Source organism: Rhyacophila brunnea, unplaced genomic scaffold (assembly GCF_057557595.1).
Source record: "Rhyacophila brunnea isolate RB1 unplaced genomic scaffold, BYU_Rbru_1.0 scaffold_13, whole genome shotgun sequence".
Classification (NCBI taxonomy): Eukaryota; Metazoa; Arthropoda; class Insecta; order Trichoptera; family Rhyacophilidae; genus Rhyacophila; species Rhyacophila brunnea.
Genome location: NW_028232785.1, coordinates 14,133,288 through 14,150,295, shown reverse-complemented (window position 1 = coordinate 14,150,295; position 17,008 = coordinate 14,133,288). Strand labels below are relative to the sequence as shown.

Sequence of the window (17,008 nt, the reverse complement as noted above, 5' to 3'; positions counted from 1 at the left end):
AGAATTCCGGAGCATCCGACTTCACCGACCCTTTGTGTCTCTCATGGTACTTCGCCTGGTTTTCTCTAAAGCGGAGGTCAGTGTCTCTGCTGTCGAGTCCTCATGACGGCTCGGGTTTGATTTAGGCTTGCCACTCGTTTGGTAGGAAGATCTCGTATCCTAGTAAGGCCCGGCTGAGAGTCATGCCGGTGACGGAATTCGGCCGTCCTCTCAGAGCGTGGACTACTGCTGATACGCGGGTGTCCCAAGTGGTGTGATCAGTGCCCATAAGGTGTACGTGGAGGCTTTCCTTTATATCTTGGTCGTCTTGCTCAAATAGGTATCTTAGATCCGTGCAGTATTGGGCTCCCCACCTGGTTAATGCTTTGAACCAAATGCGGTTGGAGAATTATTGTACTCCGCCGACTGTCAGCACTACTCGTACAGACACCACATTTCGTTCTCCAGTAAGTTTTTAATTGCAGCGCTCGTGGCCTTTTCTACGGGCAAGGCCTCAACCCATTGACTGAAAGTATCCGTCACTATATGTAATACAAGAGTAAATACATTCGTCACATTTTATTGACTTATCTCCAAAATGAATCATATGGTTTTTTTTCAACTGACTCGCAATTGTACAAGTAAAATTACATTTAACACATTTAAATAAATTGTTTTGCTCCAGAATGAATCGTTTGTGTTTTTTCAACTGACTCGCCAATGTACAAGTAAAATTACATTTAACGCATTTAAATCGTTTTGCTCCAGAATGAATCGTTTGGTGATTTTTCAACTGACTCGGAGATGTACAGGTAAAATTACATTTTCCACATTTGAATAGTTTTTCTCCAGAATGTCTCATTTTGTGGTATTTTAACTGAATAGCTCGAACACAAAAGTAATTACATTCATCACATTTAATTGGATTTTTTACAGAAAGATTGTTTTTATGATTTTTCAACTGATTCGATTTTGCTATTATATTTGATACATTTAAAAGGTTTATCTCCCGAATGTTTCTTTGTATGGTATTTCATACGAAGAACTCGAGAACATGAGAGACAACATTCTTCACAATTTAATTTTCGTGAATGCTTGTTATTAATTTTCACCGTTGCTTTAATATGTCGAGCTTTGGGAAGATGCTCACGATGCAAAAAAGTTAAAACAAACACAACATACAAAATTTTCTTCATAAAAACTAGTTTTTTTCAACCTTTTTTTATTTTATTTATTAAGGAAACAAACAGTTACATATTGATTACAAAAATTTAAAATATAATAATGAAAAGTTATTACAACCAGCAAAGTTTCCATATATACATTATAATATAGTTAAGCCTAACAAGATAGAGCTTAAATATAAAGAAATTACATAAGAAAATTATATGAGAAAAATGAGGAAGACTAATGAATAATTAAATTATATACTTACAAAAAAAAGTAACATAAAAAATATATATTATAAGTATATATATTTATACAAATTTTTGGAGATAGCGCGCTTAAATGAAACAAGTGAATAATTAAAAGGATCAACGGTGGAGAAATACATATTATAATTTAAACAAGAGCGTCGAATAAAAGAGTTTTGTGCATAATTAGAACCGCTACGACTGATATGGTACAAAGTTTGGTTTCGCGTAAATCTCCATGGACAATGGAAACCCACCCTTTCGAGTAGGTTTGGTGAGTCAACAAAACCATTGATAATTATAAAAAGTAAATATTGATCAGATATAGAACGTCGACTTTCCAAAGATGGTACCATAAAAGTTGCAGCGGTCGAAATAGAATTATTAGATTAATCATAACAGTAAACTTTAAAATTGACGTACTTATGAAATCGATTTATACCGCTTCGAGACGATTTATGTATGTAACTTACTGTGGATTCCACACTACAGAAGCATACTTAACTATGGATCTAACATATGAGAAATAAAGTAGGTACCTTCAGAACATCAGGTGATCTGAATGGTTTAGAGATCCGAATAATAAAACCTAGTAATTTTAATGCTTTATTGATAGTTTCATTGATATGTGCGTTAAAATTCATCTTATTATCCATTATGACACCCAGATCACGTATTTTAGAGCAGCGGTTCAAGGGTTCGACTCCTAGTTTGTATTCTGTGTTGATGGGGTTCATACTTCTGGAGAATGTTATTGACAAGCATTTTGTTGACGTTTAGATAAAGGTGATTTAATTGACAGTATCTATACACTCTATCTAAGTCAGATTGTAACTCAATACAATCATCGACTGAAGAGATATTAAACCCTTATAACAGCGTCTAGTAGTAATTCAGGGTGTGTAAGGCTGGATTGAATATTATAATCGTTACTAGTATAATAATTAGCCTTTTGATGTTTTTTCTTTTTGTTTTGTTCTTCTATTTCTTTCTTAGTGTCTTGTTCGTCAATATCCATGTCATCGTAAAGTCCTTCTACACCTGTCAAGCTCCACGATGAAAAAATAGTAGGTAGTCAGGTCGTGGGCCGCAATGGTGCTTACAGAGCTTAACTAAAAAAAACAAAACGTGAATAATTATTAAATATTTATCAAAGAGTGAAAACAGATTTTACGTTTATGAAGAGATTGACAAAATGCAACGTTAATACCATAAATAGTGTAAAAATCATTAAATTTGGTTTGATATCTTTTTTGGCTTGTTGTCTCGCGATGGGTGATCTACCAATGGATTCACGAAACTTCGCTAACAACACAGCAAACCATTATAATTTTATTGTCAGATTTTTTAAAAATAAAACCATAGAATTCAGGATACGTATGGCGTATAGCAAAGGCGCCCTTTCACTAAGTACATGTATGGCCTTTTTATTACGTTTTGAGCAATGATATTAACTACTGACAATATATCTAAAACACATAGAAACTGTACTACACACAGCCAATACCTATACTCAATCCACTTAATTACATTTTAAAGATAAACCATAAAATTATTGAAAGGAATGTCTATAGAGTATAGGTTGTGTGTCAGTACCAGGAAACACAACAAATGGGAACTTGCTTACTCTACTGGGAGTGGTATAACAGGCAACGGATCTCGAGAGTGGAAAATATAATCTTTAACACGTCGCGAGCCTAATACTACAAGGTTCTAAGTGTTCGTCCTTGAAAAAACAAACTCAACAATGAAGTAGTATTCTAAGCCGCCACATTGTTACTTTTGTTTCGTCAAGGACAAACACTTAGAACCTTGTAGTTCTCCACTCGCGACGTGTTAGAATATGCTATTTTCAATAGTTACGTCTGTATGACAATAATCTGCATCAAAGTATTTACGTCAGTAGTTTCCAAACTTTACGTTCTACGCCTCCCCTTTAAAACAATCTAATCTTGGCGCCCCCCCTTTATTTCATTAAATACATTCTTACACAAAGTGCTTTTTTCTAATAAACGGGTTCGATATATGGATTTCATTGCATATAATGCAGCAAATTCCGTTTCGCATAAATATGATCTTACGAATGGTAGCAGTACCTACTTGCATTGTTTTTCTTGACAAAGTATCATTTTATTCTTTAGTTCGATTGAACCGAAATTGAACAAATGTTTTTGTTTCCATATAGCCATATTCATTAGTCAGGAAATACACTACAAATAATTATGAAATAAAATTCTACGTGTGAATTATCATCTATCACACACACCACACAATCACATCAAATTGTATCACACATACACATTTATTATAAAATGTTAATATTCCATAACAGAAAGAGCACCGCATGCGACTTTTTTTGCTAATAGAACGAATTTGTGGTGCGTGTTTATCTCACTTAACTGGTCGATCCACAATGCCGCGCCCCCAGGCTGGAGCCCTGTCAGTCCCCCTTTTGTGGGGGCCATGCACAATAGTAAGTATAGAAATGAGGTATAATAAAATTAGTCTTCTTATCTTTTCCTAACCTAACTTTTATAGGTATGTTTTTATGTAGTTTGTAACTAGCTGCCGTCTTATAACTATGCGCTTGCAGACTGCAAACCTGTGGCTACATTATTGTGTTAAACTTTTTGAGCCTCCCTTTGCAACAGTCGGCGCATCCCGAGGGAGGCGCGCCCCCCAGTTTGGGAATCGCTGATTTACGTAAAGTAATGTGCATCCAATATTGAGTGCTGTCGACATGCTTTATGGTATTTGGGTTTTACGGCCTGACCGCTATAAAATACCCTATTTCAAAATATTGGTCCATGGTGATGACTTTTACATTTGAATTTTTAAATGTGTTCTGTGGTCAGAACCTAAGGATATCTGGTTTGTCGAGTGGTATTTGTAAACCGTGACTCTTAGTGCTCGGCCGTAGTGGTTTGGCGGGCGCGGCGCGGTGGCGTCTTGCGAAACTCAAACGTATAACCGTGTGTATTATGCCCAAAAAGACAAGACAAGACACTGAACATTTCACACACGGTTATACTTTTGAGTTTCGCAAGACGCCACCGCGCCCGCCAAACCACTACGGCTGAGCACTTAAATGCAGTCCCGCGGCTAGCAAAAGTGCATGTTTGATTCAGTGCAAGATAACAATTAATAGGTCGGGAGAATGTTTTCTGCCATTTCTCGCAATTTAGATGGTGAATACTCGGCTTAAGAACAAACATTGTAATTTACTTTTCCTACCTAATTTTCTGGCCTGTATTCCGAATGCAAGCAACCCGGCTGTATGTCATCATGACCGATTTGGAGTGCTGTGTCTTCAACAAGTTTATCCTTGACACCAACTTGTCTATTGGCAGTATTCTTTGGTACTGAAAATACAATACATTATAATATATGATATTATTACCCCCAATGCATCAACATGGATATTATTATTAATATCAATTTATCCTCTAAGACTTGAAACGCCTTCGGGGAAGTCGAATCCTAATGGTGCAAGTCCAGTCAAATCAATACATTGCTAAGAGTGTCTAGTGCAGGGATCGGCAACCTTGTTGCCACGAAGAGTGCAATACAAATTTTGAACATCGCCGGTGGCGCATAATATATCTATACATATTAATATATATATATAAATACTTTTTTTATTTAAAACTGATAACTATTAAAAATCCCAATAGAACTTAAAATCTTGATATTGAGTGATTGTTCTTTTAAAGCATTTCTGTTTACTTCTTCGTGGGTTCATTTACAATCCGTATATTATATACTGGCAAATATTAATTTTCATCTTCCCACCAATATCACTCGTAGCTCCACGGTCTTCAAAATACCTCGTCGCAGGACAGATGTTATGTTTCATGATGCTGTGTATCGTGCAATTAGCTTATTTGATGGCACCATAAAGGTTGATTTGTTTTTTATTAACTATATAATGTTTGTGGACGTGTTAAATAGGTTAAATTTATAATTGTATAAATTATCATATTTCATTAATATTTACACATGCTGTCTTTTTATTGTTATTTGTAATTAAGATATTTTTACACATTTGTATTTATTATGTATTATGGCGCATTGGCCAATAGCTGTAATGCCGTAGTACTATTTTATAAATAAATAAATAAATAACCCCGAAAATCACAGAAATGTGCATTATTATAATATGGAGTACTATAAATTAAACACCATATTAATCAATAAATTATTTTTATTTAACAGAAGATACATACATATCTACATAAATCTATAACTAATATTTCAAACTTTAAAATGAAAAAATACAAATACTTACTAAAAAAGTTAAACAATAAACCAAGATTCAAATTGTCAACATTAATATAAATTTAAATTTGTTATTATTTTTTTTTAAATGGGTGTTCTTATATTTAAATGTACATACTACTTACTTAATATATTTATATAAGTACGAAAACATGCTATGCAAAAAAAATCAATGCGACACTTGGTACTGTAAATCTGCAACTAGCTTATAATAGTCAGGTAGGTACATAATTAGAATTACCCGTCCTTAAGTAATTATGTCGCTAGATTTCAAAATCAGCCAAGTCCATAATATATGAATAGGAGAAAAACAGCTTTTTGTTTTCTCAAATACACAGTCACAAAGGTGAAAGTTTATAATTATTATTTCGAGTATAGAATATTTAAAATAAAATTAATAAATTCCACAATTTGATAATGCAGAAATGTTAGAAAGCAGTAGTTCTTCAGCAATTAACAAAAAAGTAAAAAATACCTAAATGTGGACTTGGCTGATTTTGAAATGTAGGGACACAATTATCCAAGTGAGGGTCTGTGCAGATTGGTCGATGTTTTGATTTAAAGTATTTCATGTTAGAACACAGAGACTCACAAGAATATGTCGTAGCACAGAATGAAGATATTATTAATGCACATTGTCTTAAATTAGGATAACTATTATCTTCGACTATATTCCAAAAAAAAAATATTATTATAATGTGCTTTATAGTGTCATGTTGTATATTTATTATTTCCAATTCTAGGTCTTCGGTACATATAATTTCAAAATACGTTGAAATCATACTGGGTATATCATTTTCAGTTATATTAAATGGATTTATAAAACATCTCCACTGGTTCGAAAAACACAAATTCTTCAAATCTATGTAGAAGAAAACTGCTTTCTTATGAGAGTATCATAATCTTTATAATATAATATGATGTACAAATAAAGTTTTCTTCTCCCAATTTCTCAATAATATGTTTAAGATTTGGTAAATGTGATAATGATTTTTTTTATTGGATTATTCTTTCATAATTCCAATTCGTCTCTGTAGGATTTGTTTGTCGAATAGACCAAATATAATGTAAAATGTTAATGAAAAACAAATTTCATTATCCTATATTGTTGTTTTTACAACATATGAATGCTGTATTCATTACAAAGCAACTTAAAGAAAATGATGGTTTTGGTCCATTTATATACAAAAAACCATTCTGCATTTATTAAATGGTTGAATTCGACAAAAACGGATATTCGAAAAACCAATCCTATAGCGACGAATTTACATTTAAATGCATTTACTGCACTGATCATATCAGCAATGTGGTGTTTTTTTCTTGCATCATTAGATTTACATCATTAAACTTGCCCATTATGTCTGTAAGAAACCCGAGGTCGATTAACTAAACTTTGTTTTCTAATTCTTCGTAAAATTCAATTGTTTATGAAATTCAACTTGTCAGTGGAGTGACAGTATTATAATTTGATGGTATCTTGGGGGCGCATCAAATATTCTCCGAGGGCACACTGGCGCCCGACATGACATTGAGCTACTTCACAAGCTACAAGCCAACGAATTTATGATCTGCTTGTAAACTCGCCCAGCGTCATCATCGAACTAGCTAACAAGCAGATTGTAAACAATCTATCGAGAAAAGTTGAAAGCCGGGCTCCTTTACACGCTACACGTTGGCGTGTGTAGTAGAGCGATAGTGGCGAACTCCCGGTAAAAAACGAACTACTCAATAAATCCTGTCAAAATAGTACCAAAAATGACGGTTTCAACTCGCTAGTTTGTTGGTTTCTGAGCATCGTGTAAAGTAGCTCAATGTCATAGAGCCATAAGAGAGGTAGCAGGATAGAGGGTTAGCGGATGTACCAGTGACGAGTCAAATGGTACATTCTTAAATCTTGTGAATTATTCGTTGAATAAAAGAAATAGTTAATTAAAAATTATTAGCGAGTTCAATTAGTAAGTTACAACATAAAAATATTGGAGAGATCCGTGACGTCGGTTAGTAATTAAAGTAGTAAGTACTGTGGCACCTCCGTATGGACCCCATTTGGGGATGTCTCTGTGTATCTGGAAAGGCCCGAATCGGTATCAAACCCAACAAATAGTAAAGCGCTGATTACGAAAATAAATAATAATAACAGAGCCGAGCCGGATATCCCGTAAATTATGACCGTTGGAGATATTGCAACGTCGCCGTCTTTTGCCAACGGCTCTCGTTGAAAAGCGAAAACACAAGGTGGCGCGCAGAACGCTACAAAGAGCTAAATCGCGAACACGCCAATTTCATCCTCCGTAAAATTAAATTATTAAAAATGTAACTATTATATAATATTAACTTAAATATACCTTGCCGTTTCCAAAACAATTCCGGTGTGTTATTTGTTCACCTCCAAATCCTAAAATCCAGACGAAAAACCATACTAAAAATAAAAGTGAAAGTTTGTTTCTCACTTACCAAAATGGAGGGAAATGACAGTACCTACTTTCATATTAACTTGTTTCCCTCGACCCGCAGTCTCGGGTGCTTCATCTCTTTCGACTCTTTACACTACGTCGCATCTTCACGAAATTTTTCAGTATTTTGCTAGAACTGGAGAAATTATTTGGTAGTAGAGACACTTTTATTGGTGTGAGTGAGTAGAAAGCGGTATTTGAATAGGTATTGATCCCCGAAGGTTGACACGATACTTTTTGGTAGACATTATTGATGTGAGTGTTAAATTATTTAGCGCAGACGTGCACATTATAACTAGCGCCTAAAAAAGAATGAATAGGTAACACATAAGTTATATGAAGGAGGCAATAATTTAACTTAAATTGAAAAAACAATTTTCAACGCATCTATTGATTGTGTTTGAGAGGTGGATGGCTCTGCAGGGTCGTTCGAAGTCGGGGCGATGTTTGTTCCTGGTGGCTCTACTGCTGGGGGAACTGTGGGAAGCATCTCAGGCATTTGGATGACGTAAAACATTGTCGGTTGTCCTTTATAGTCTAACCAACACGTTTGAGCATTAACCTTCAATGTCTTGCATGACCCAGCCTCTCGGGTGCACACTTCGTCGTTTGTGGAGAATTCCGGTGCATTCGGCTTCACTGATTCTTGGTGCCTCTCATGGGACGTTGCCTGGTTTAATCTAAGGCGGAGGTCTGTGTCTCTCTTGAAGTCGAGTCCTCGTGACGCTTCGGGGTTGATTTGGGTGGTCGGCTCTGCAGGGTCGTTCGAAGTCTGGGCGGTGTCTGTTTCTGGTGGCTCGTTTGCTAAGGGAACTGTGGGAAGCGCCTCAGGCATTTGGGTCACGTAAAACATAGTCGGCTGTTCTTTACTCGGCTCGGGGTTGATTTGGGCTTGCCACTCGTTTGGTGGGAGGATCTCGTATCCTAGTAAGGCCCGGTTTGGTGTCGGGGCAGTATCGGTTTCTGGTGCCACGTCTGCTGGTGGAACTGTGGGAAGCCCCTTATACATTTGGATTTTGTTAAACATAGTCGGTCGTCCTTTATAGTCTATCCAAAACGTATCGGCATCAACCTCCGATAGTATCTTATATGCCTTAGCCTCTCGACCATCCGGCTTCACCAACCCTTTGTTCCTCTTATGGTACGCTGCCCGGTTTTCTATAGTGTCTCTCCTGAAGTCGAGTTCTAGTGAGGCCCTGGGGGTGAGCCGGGGTTGCAACTCGCTAGGTCGAGTGATCTTGTTTCCAAGTAAGGCCAGGCTGGGTGTCATAACAGTGACAGCGTTCCGGCGTTCTCTTAGGGCGTATACTACTGCCGGTACGAAGGTATCCCAAGCGGTGCGATCACTGCCCATAAGGTGTACGCGGAGGCCTTCCTCTATTTCTTTATCGGCTTGGTTTGCCAGGTATTTTAGGCCAGTCCAGTATTGGGCACCCCACAGGGTTAAAGCTTGGAACCAACTGGGATTGATGAATCGTTCAGAGTTGTGTGTCAGTACTACTCGTGGGTAACTGTACCGACCCCACACTTGGTTCTCCAGTAATGGTATGATTGCAGCGCTCGTGTCATCTTTTATGGGGAAGGCTTCTACCCATTGAGTGAAGGTATCCGTCACGACCAATAAGTATTTGTTAAATTTCGTGGTGGTGGGGTATGGTCCCATGACCTTAATGGAAACCACTTCCCATGGATATTTTGCAAGATGGGTAACCTGATGTTTTCTGAGGTCAGGGTATTTTGTGCAAAAGTAACTACATTCAACACATTTAAAAGGTTTTTCTTCATGTCTGTTCCTTTTGTGGCGTTTCATAGTCGGAAATTGAGAACATGAATAACTACATTTGCCACAACGTATTTTTTTTGAAACCTTCTCATTAATTTTCACCGCTGTTTTTTTATGTCGAGCTTTGTGAAGATTTAACAATGCTAACGATGCAAAAAAGTTAAAACAAACACAACACACAAAATTTTCTTCATAAAAACTAGTATTTTCTACCCTTATAACAGCTTCTAGTAGTAATTCAGGGTGTGGAAGGCTAGCCTGAATATTATAACTGTTACTAGTAGATAAAATAGCATGAACATTTTTTTTCTTTTCATTTTCTTCTTTGATTTCTTTCTTAATATCTCGTTCATCAATCTCTATGTCATCATATAGTACTTCTTCATCTGTCATCCTCCGCGACGAAATGGGAGTCGAGTCGTTCACCTTAATGGTGCTTATGGAAATTAACTTTTTATTTTTCACCGTTGTTTTTTTATTAAGAGCTTTGTATGGATATTTTGCAGGATGTTTTGTGTTTTGATGTTTTATGAGGAGAAACTTTTTTCTACAAGAGTATTTACACTCTTCACAATTTAAACTCTTTGAAATCTTTCTTTTTCTTTTCACCATTGTTTTAATATGTCGAGCTTTGTGAAGATTTAGCAATGCTAACGACGCAAAAAGGTTAAAACAAACACAACACACAAAATTTTCTTCATAAAAACTAGTATTTTCTACCCTTATAACAGCATCTAGTAGCGATTCAGGGTTTGTAAGGCTAGACTGAATATTATAACTGTTACTAGTAGATAAAATAGCCTGTACATTTTTGTTCTTTTCATTTTCTTCTTTGGTTTCTTTCTCGATGTCTTGATCGTCAATCTGTATGTCATTTGAAAGTGCTTTTACATCTGTCATCATCCACAACGATTCGGGACTCGAGTCGATTGCCGTAATGGTGCTTTCAGAGCTTAACTAAAAAAACAAAACGTATAAGTATAAATATCATAATACAGTGAAAACTAGATTTTACGTGTATGACGAGAATGACCAAATATAATGTAAAAACCTACTTAAACTGGGCGGTCTACCAATGGAGTCACAAAACTTCGCTAATACACAGCAAACCATCAGTCACAGACATTTGTAACATTTTCTGGTCTGCCTCAGAGCTCAAACTTGGGGCCATTGCTGTTCAAGATTTTTATAAATGACATAGCATTTGTAATTGAAAATGCTATGTTTTTGTTGTTTGCTGACGACTTGCAACTCTTCATGGAAGTTGTCACCTTGGACGATTGTCGTCAACTCCAACTTCATATTATAGATAATATATTTTATTGGGGCAGGCGTAACAAGCTGGACTTCAATATTGATAAATGCAATGTTTTATCGTTTACTAAAGCCTCACGAGTATTGTTTTTTCAGTACTCGATGCATGGCAGAGTTCTCTCGCGTATATCATCTGTTAGAGATCTACTACTAGAGTACTAAAAATTCTCTATATCTCCAGAAGCAGACTTGAGAGTGGGTCTATCGTTTGGGCCCCGCATCAGTTGAAGTACGGCCTTATGGTGGAGAGTCCAAAAGAAATTTTTAAGACTCCTTTACTTTCGGCTGTATGGATATTATCCGTGGCTCTATCCGACTAATTTTCTCTTAGGGATGCTTACATACTGTAGCTTAACATATAGAAGGGATCTTTATTTAGCTACATCCTTGCAGATGACATGTTGCGTGTGCTTGAGAAAAGGAGCCACTTCACTAAGTATATAGATGGCATTTTTATTATGTTTTGAGCAATGTTATTTACTACTGACACATATCTAAAACACATAGAAATTGGATTACATCAACAGCCAATATACTCAATCGACTTAGTTACGTTTGAAAGATAAACAAAAATATTATTGAAAGGAATGTCCATACCATAGGTTGTTTCAAGCACATACGGTAATCTGGTTGGTAGAGCAGTATCCGTAAGCCGTGGGTCAAATATGCAATCTCGCGACCAGCAAAAGAACGTGTTGTTTTTCAATGTACGTTGGATTCAGTCACAGCCGACTCAAGGACAAGCAGAAGTATTCGCAAACTTGGCGATAACGAGTGGTACTACCTCTCCAGCCCCTTCACACTGCTGTCTATGGGTGACCTATCATTGTGCTTATACTCACGTGTCTATCGTGTTCACTTGTCTGAGCATTTTTATTGATTCTGTTATAAACTGATTATATGAACGTATCTTGGAGACATCGGAGTTCATGTGATTTGGTGGTTTTGTATTATTATTAATTGGAAGTGACGATCAAAGTAAGTAAACTTCTTCTGTGTATAATATCGTAATAATGGCCCCCATAAAGGGGGGGCTGACAGGGCTAGGGCCTGGGGGCCCGGGCTAGAAGGGGCCAGGCGTATCGGGTCAATCACTTAAGCGAGATAAACATACACTACAAATTCGCGCTAATAGTAAAAAAGTCGCCTGCGGCGCTATTTCACGTATAAATTTTATTTTTTATCAATTATTTTTAGTGTGCTTCCTGGCTAATAAAACGACTATTTATCCAGTACGGCAAAAGGCCGCATGTTACTAATTGGCTATCACAAAAAGGGGATCGCGATCATTGCTTCCTAATATGATACCGTGCCGACACTACAAGTTTATTTATTTCGCCAGAAGCTTGCATTTCCGCAGAATACGATTTGGGGATCACTATTGTAGCACATTACACGGCTTTTAACCTTAGAGATAGGTAGGGGGCCCGCCAAACATCTCCGCCTAGGGGGCTGCTTCAGGATATGGGGGCATGATCGTAATACCTACAGTAAGATGCTTACTAAATTGACAGTTAGTTCAAAACAACAATAACTAATAACTTATTTATACTCTTCAGTCTACATTATAGAATATCAAAATACGCTTGGGAGGTATATAATAAACAGAATAGATAATATTATTTTCAACTACGTAAATACTTTGTTAAAAATATTAATATTATTTTATCGAGATGCTTTTCAAAATGACAAACCTTGTCACTGATTGACACTGATTTGATTATCAAAATTTAATTAAACGACTTAAATATTGTTAAATATACCGTATTTTTAGTAATTATCAATAAATATTATTTTCGGCGAAGACGTTGAAGTTCTCATAAAATTCTATAAATGTTGTTTTACACCAGTTAGACGTTATGTTTATGAAAAAGCCCTTTCGCAACTATCACGTTGTATAAATAAAAAAAATTGAAAGTTAAGTATTAAAATTTACAATTCGAAACGAGAGCTTAAAATTATGTGGTTTTGCAAATCAATATGTCAGGTATAGACCTACAAACTTATATAAAGAATGACAAAAAATATAACTATAAACCACCACAGGACGCCATATTGAAAATAGAATTCGAATGTCAGGTTTTGTCCAGTTGCGAGACGTGATTGGGTAGTTTTCGACAGTGGCTCCCCCATCACATTCTTCTGATAAATTTGTAGGTGTGTAATCTGGGATCTGATTTTGACAGCTGAACAGTGGGACCACTTGTTTGAGAAATATGCTTGTGCAAAAATATACTCAGGCTTTGTATCTTAAGATGGCACTTTCTCAGTGCAATATAACAATAATTAATAAGTTGGGAGAATGTTTCCTACAATTTCTCGCAATTAAGATGGTAAATTTTCGGCTTAGGAGCGAATAATATGGTAATTTACTTTTCCTACCTGATTTACTGGCCCGTATTCTGAATGCAAGCAATCCTGCTGTGTGTCTTCATAATTGATTTGGAGTGAGGTGTCTTCAAAAAGTTCATCCACGACATCGATTCGTTTATTGGCAATGTTATTTTTTATGTACTGAAAATACAATACATTATATGATATTCCCCTACTGCATCAACATGTATGTTATAATTATCAGTTTATCCTATAACAGCCGTATGCATGAGATTCCAAAATACCTTCAATCTAAATAATGCCAATTTGCATGCATAAAATTAAATATTAGTGACGTCACAGCTTTGTTAGTTTAGGTGCGTATCATTCAACCTGAACAAAACAAATCAAACTAAACCATAGACGTACAAATTGTATGAGTAGAAAGTACACCGGTAATGGTTTGAGATTTGACGTTTGGTTCAGTGTATCATTGAAAATCAAACCGTTCTCGGACCATCAGAAATGGTTTGACATGAAACGTCAAACCAATTCTGACGATCCTTAGACTAATGACGATCTGTCAAAGTGATCATAACCATTATTCGGCATTTATATAACATGAGATGTTCATATTAATATTTTAGACATTTACACCATAGGAGATCACTTGAATTATGTATATTATAGATTATTAATCAATACATATTATTCATAACTAACCATACGCGAACAAGAAGCCGCTTTTGATCTTATTATCTCAAAATCCAGTCATATTTTCTGTTCAAAGAGTTCAATTTAATATCATTACCTATAATAATTATTATCATGTCAGACCAAAAAATTTATTTTCATTTTATTTAGGTATATTTTGTAACGGAGATTCTAAACTGCAAACTGTCTTAAATCAACCCGGAATGATCAGGTTTTATATTATCAGGTACCTAACAAATTTTATCAATTTATATGTTCAATTGTCAACTCTAAGTCACAATATTATCATACTGTCGACATGAATACAATCAAACAAGTGGGCAATTATGAAAAGCTTTAGGCAAGTTATTTTTAAAAACTTTTGTGATACTTATAAATCTTATAAATTAACTAAATGGCTACCTATTCCTGAAGCAATATTTATATTTTGTACATTTAAAATAAATGAATACGACAGTTTGTTAAATCTGTGTTATTGTAGACAACAATAGGCTAGAATTTCTTAACAAGTTGACGTTTCATAAAGTGTGTTTCTGTTTTAGAGACTAATATGTTATTTAATTAATTTTAAGTACTGGCATCACCAATTAGTCGTCAGAAAAGCTTTCCCATTAAATGATTTGTTTTATTCAGGTTGAATGATACGAACCTTCTTTATGACGTCAAACGCGTCACACGTTAGCATTATAGCCACTTTTTTTAAATATTTATTCCCTTATAATATAATATAAGTACTTACAAAAAATTTTATTCTCAAGAAGTCTGGAATTAGTAACCGAACTGCACAGTATAAACTGAATAATTATATATAAATACTCTACGGTCTTCAAGATACCTCGTCGCAGGACAGATGTTATGTTTCATGATGCTATGTATCGTGCGATTAACTTAATTGATGGCACCATAAAGGTTGATTTATTTTTTATTAACTATATAATGTTTGTGGACGTGTTAAATAGGTTAAATTTATAATTGTATATATTATCACGTTTCTTTAATATTTACATAAACACATGCTGTCTTTTCTTGTTATATTAGTTGTAATTTGTACTTAATTCAGATATTTTCATAATTTTATATTTATTATGTATTATGGCGCATTGGCCAATCGCTGGAATGCCGTAATACTCTTTTTCTGAATAAATAAATAAGTAAATAGATAATATAAACTAAAACCATTTTTTTACTACGGTACAGTGTTTTTATAATAGAATTCAATATCGGACCAGTGATGCCAACCGTACTATAATTATAGTACAATACTATAATTTTGATTTCGCAAAAATTGTAAAATACTATAATTTTACGCCAAATATACCATAATACTATAATTTTAAAGGATTCAAGGCTAAAAATGTTCCTGTACTATATATTTTTCAGAAATACTATAATTTTTACGCCTTTGTACTATAATCAGCATAGAAAAGTATGGCAACACTGCATCGGACAAAGTATTCCCAATAAATATTTATTGAGTTATTGACTGGGCACATAGGTTTGCTTTCCGCAGCCAATTTCACGTCTATTATGCGAATTCGGCTTGAATTATTTGACGACAATGAAAAGGGATTTACATAATATTATGACGTGATCATCACTTTATAATATTATCATTTATACCAATCACCATATATTATGACAATCTTAATATTACCAGTGTGATCGAGACTTTCACCTTGTTTATTACAGTTTTATTTCCATCTTATATCGAAATAAGGGAGCATTGCACTACCTAGATTCTAGACTATGGATCAAAACTATGTAATACTGTCAAAACGAACTTACATTATCTAAATCCAACGGTATAACCATTGCTGGCGAATTATTTACAGTATTTATAATCGGTGAAAATGTTAAATACTTTCCTTTCACGGTTATTGAATAATTCCCAATTTCATTTCCGAAATAACCACACATTTCTTTCGGAAACACACTTTTTCCCTGTTCACTTATATCGCTGGCGTCATTTGTTGATTTTCTGTGAGAATGCGTATCCTAAAAAAAAGATCACAATAACACACATATTATCGATTGACTAAAAACAAACACCAATTTATCAGGTATATAATAATATAACCTTTGAAAAACTAACCTCAGCAGCGTGGCTGGGATCATCTGCATACTCTTGTGTGATCAGAGTATTATTTGTCTCTGGATTATTTCCCTGTAAGTCCATCTGCATCAGTTCGAAGTCACCTCCTTGACGTTTTATGTCCATTTTGCGCATTGAAAGCGTTCGTTCTGAAAGAATATCGTGTTACGTCACAATAACGGAGTCGTAGATAAGCTGATACGTAAATTATGTCATAGACAATATTTGCGTAGTGTATTGCCACTAGATAAAACTGTAAGAAATCAATTCACCACCAACCGATTAAAGATTATTATAAAAGGACCTCCACTCTTTTTGATTACAAATAATTACGATAATCAGGTTTCGTAAAATTTACAGCAAAAATCGAGAATGATGAACAATAATACAAACAAAATGACAGAGATGTCTCATACCTACACACTGTGTTGACAACTCATAACAAAATACGAAATGGAAGAAAACAAAATCAGTCAAATAAATATTATTATATACCTACATACCTATTATAATAATACTATTATATTACAATATTATCATGGCCAGATTTTGCAGGCTGCTTGGCGTCTAATGACATTGTGGTAATTTCATTATAATAATAATAATATTGTGAAGCTAATCGAATTTAAAAAATATTAGGTACCTATATTCGTGGCGCCTTGTTTCC

General features: G+C 35.0%; 1 protein-coding gene across 2 annotated transcripts; it reads right to left on the bottom strand.

Moving 5' to 3' along the window:
• Positions 1-8,354: 8,354 nt before the first annotated feature.
• On the bottom strand, positions 8,355-16,513 carry LOC147076578 (uncharacterized). 2 transcript variants are annotated; one of them, XM_085940341.1, is made up of 4 exons: positions 16,327-16,513; positions 16,035-16,244; positions 13,605-13,736; positions 8,355-10,865 (listed from the first exon to the last, which is right to left on the bottom strand). In XM_085940341.1, exons 1-4 carry the CDS (start codon positions 16,474-16,476, stop codon positions 8,484-8,486), a joined length of 2,874 nt encoding a protein of 957 aa, XP_085796467.1. In that variant the 5' UTR covers positions 16,477-16,513; the 3' UTR covers positions 8,355-8,483. The 2 variants fall into 2 exon arrangements, with proteins under 2 accessions (XP_085796467.1, XP_085796468.1); XM_085940342.1 differs by having other exon boundaries at positions 16,342-16,513.
• Between the last annotated feature and the right edge of the window lie 495 nt (positions 16,514-17,008).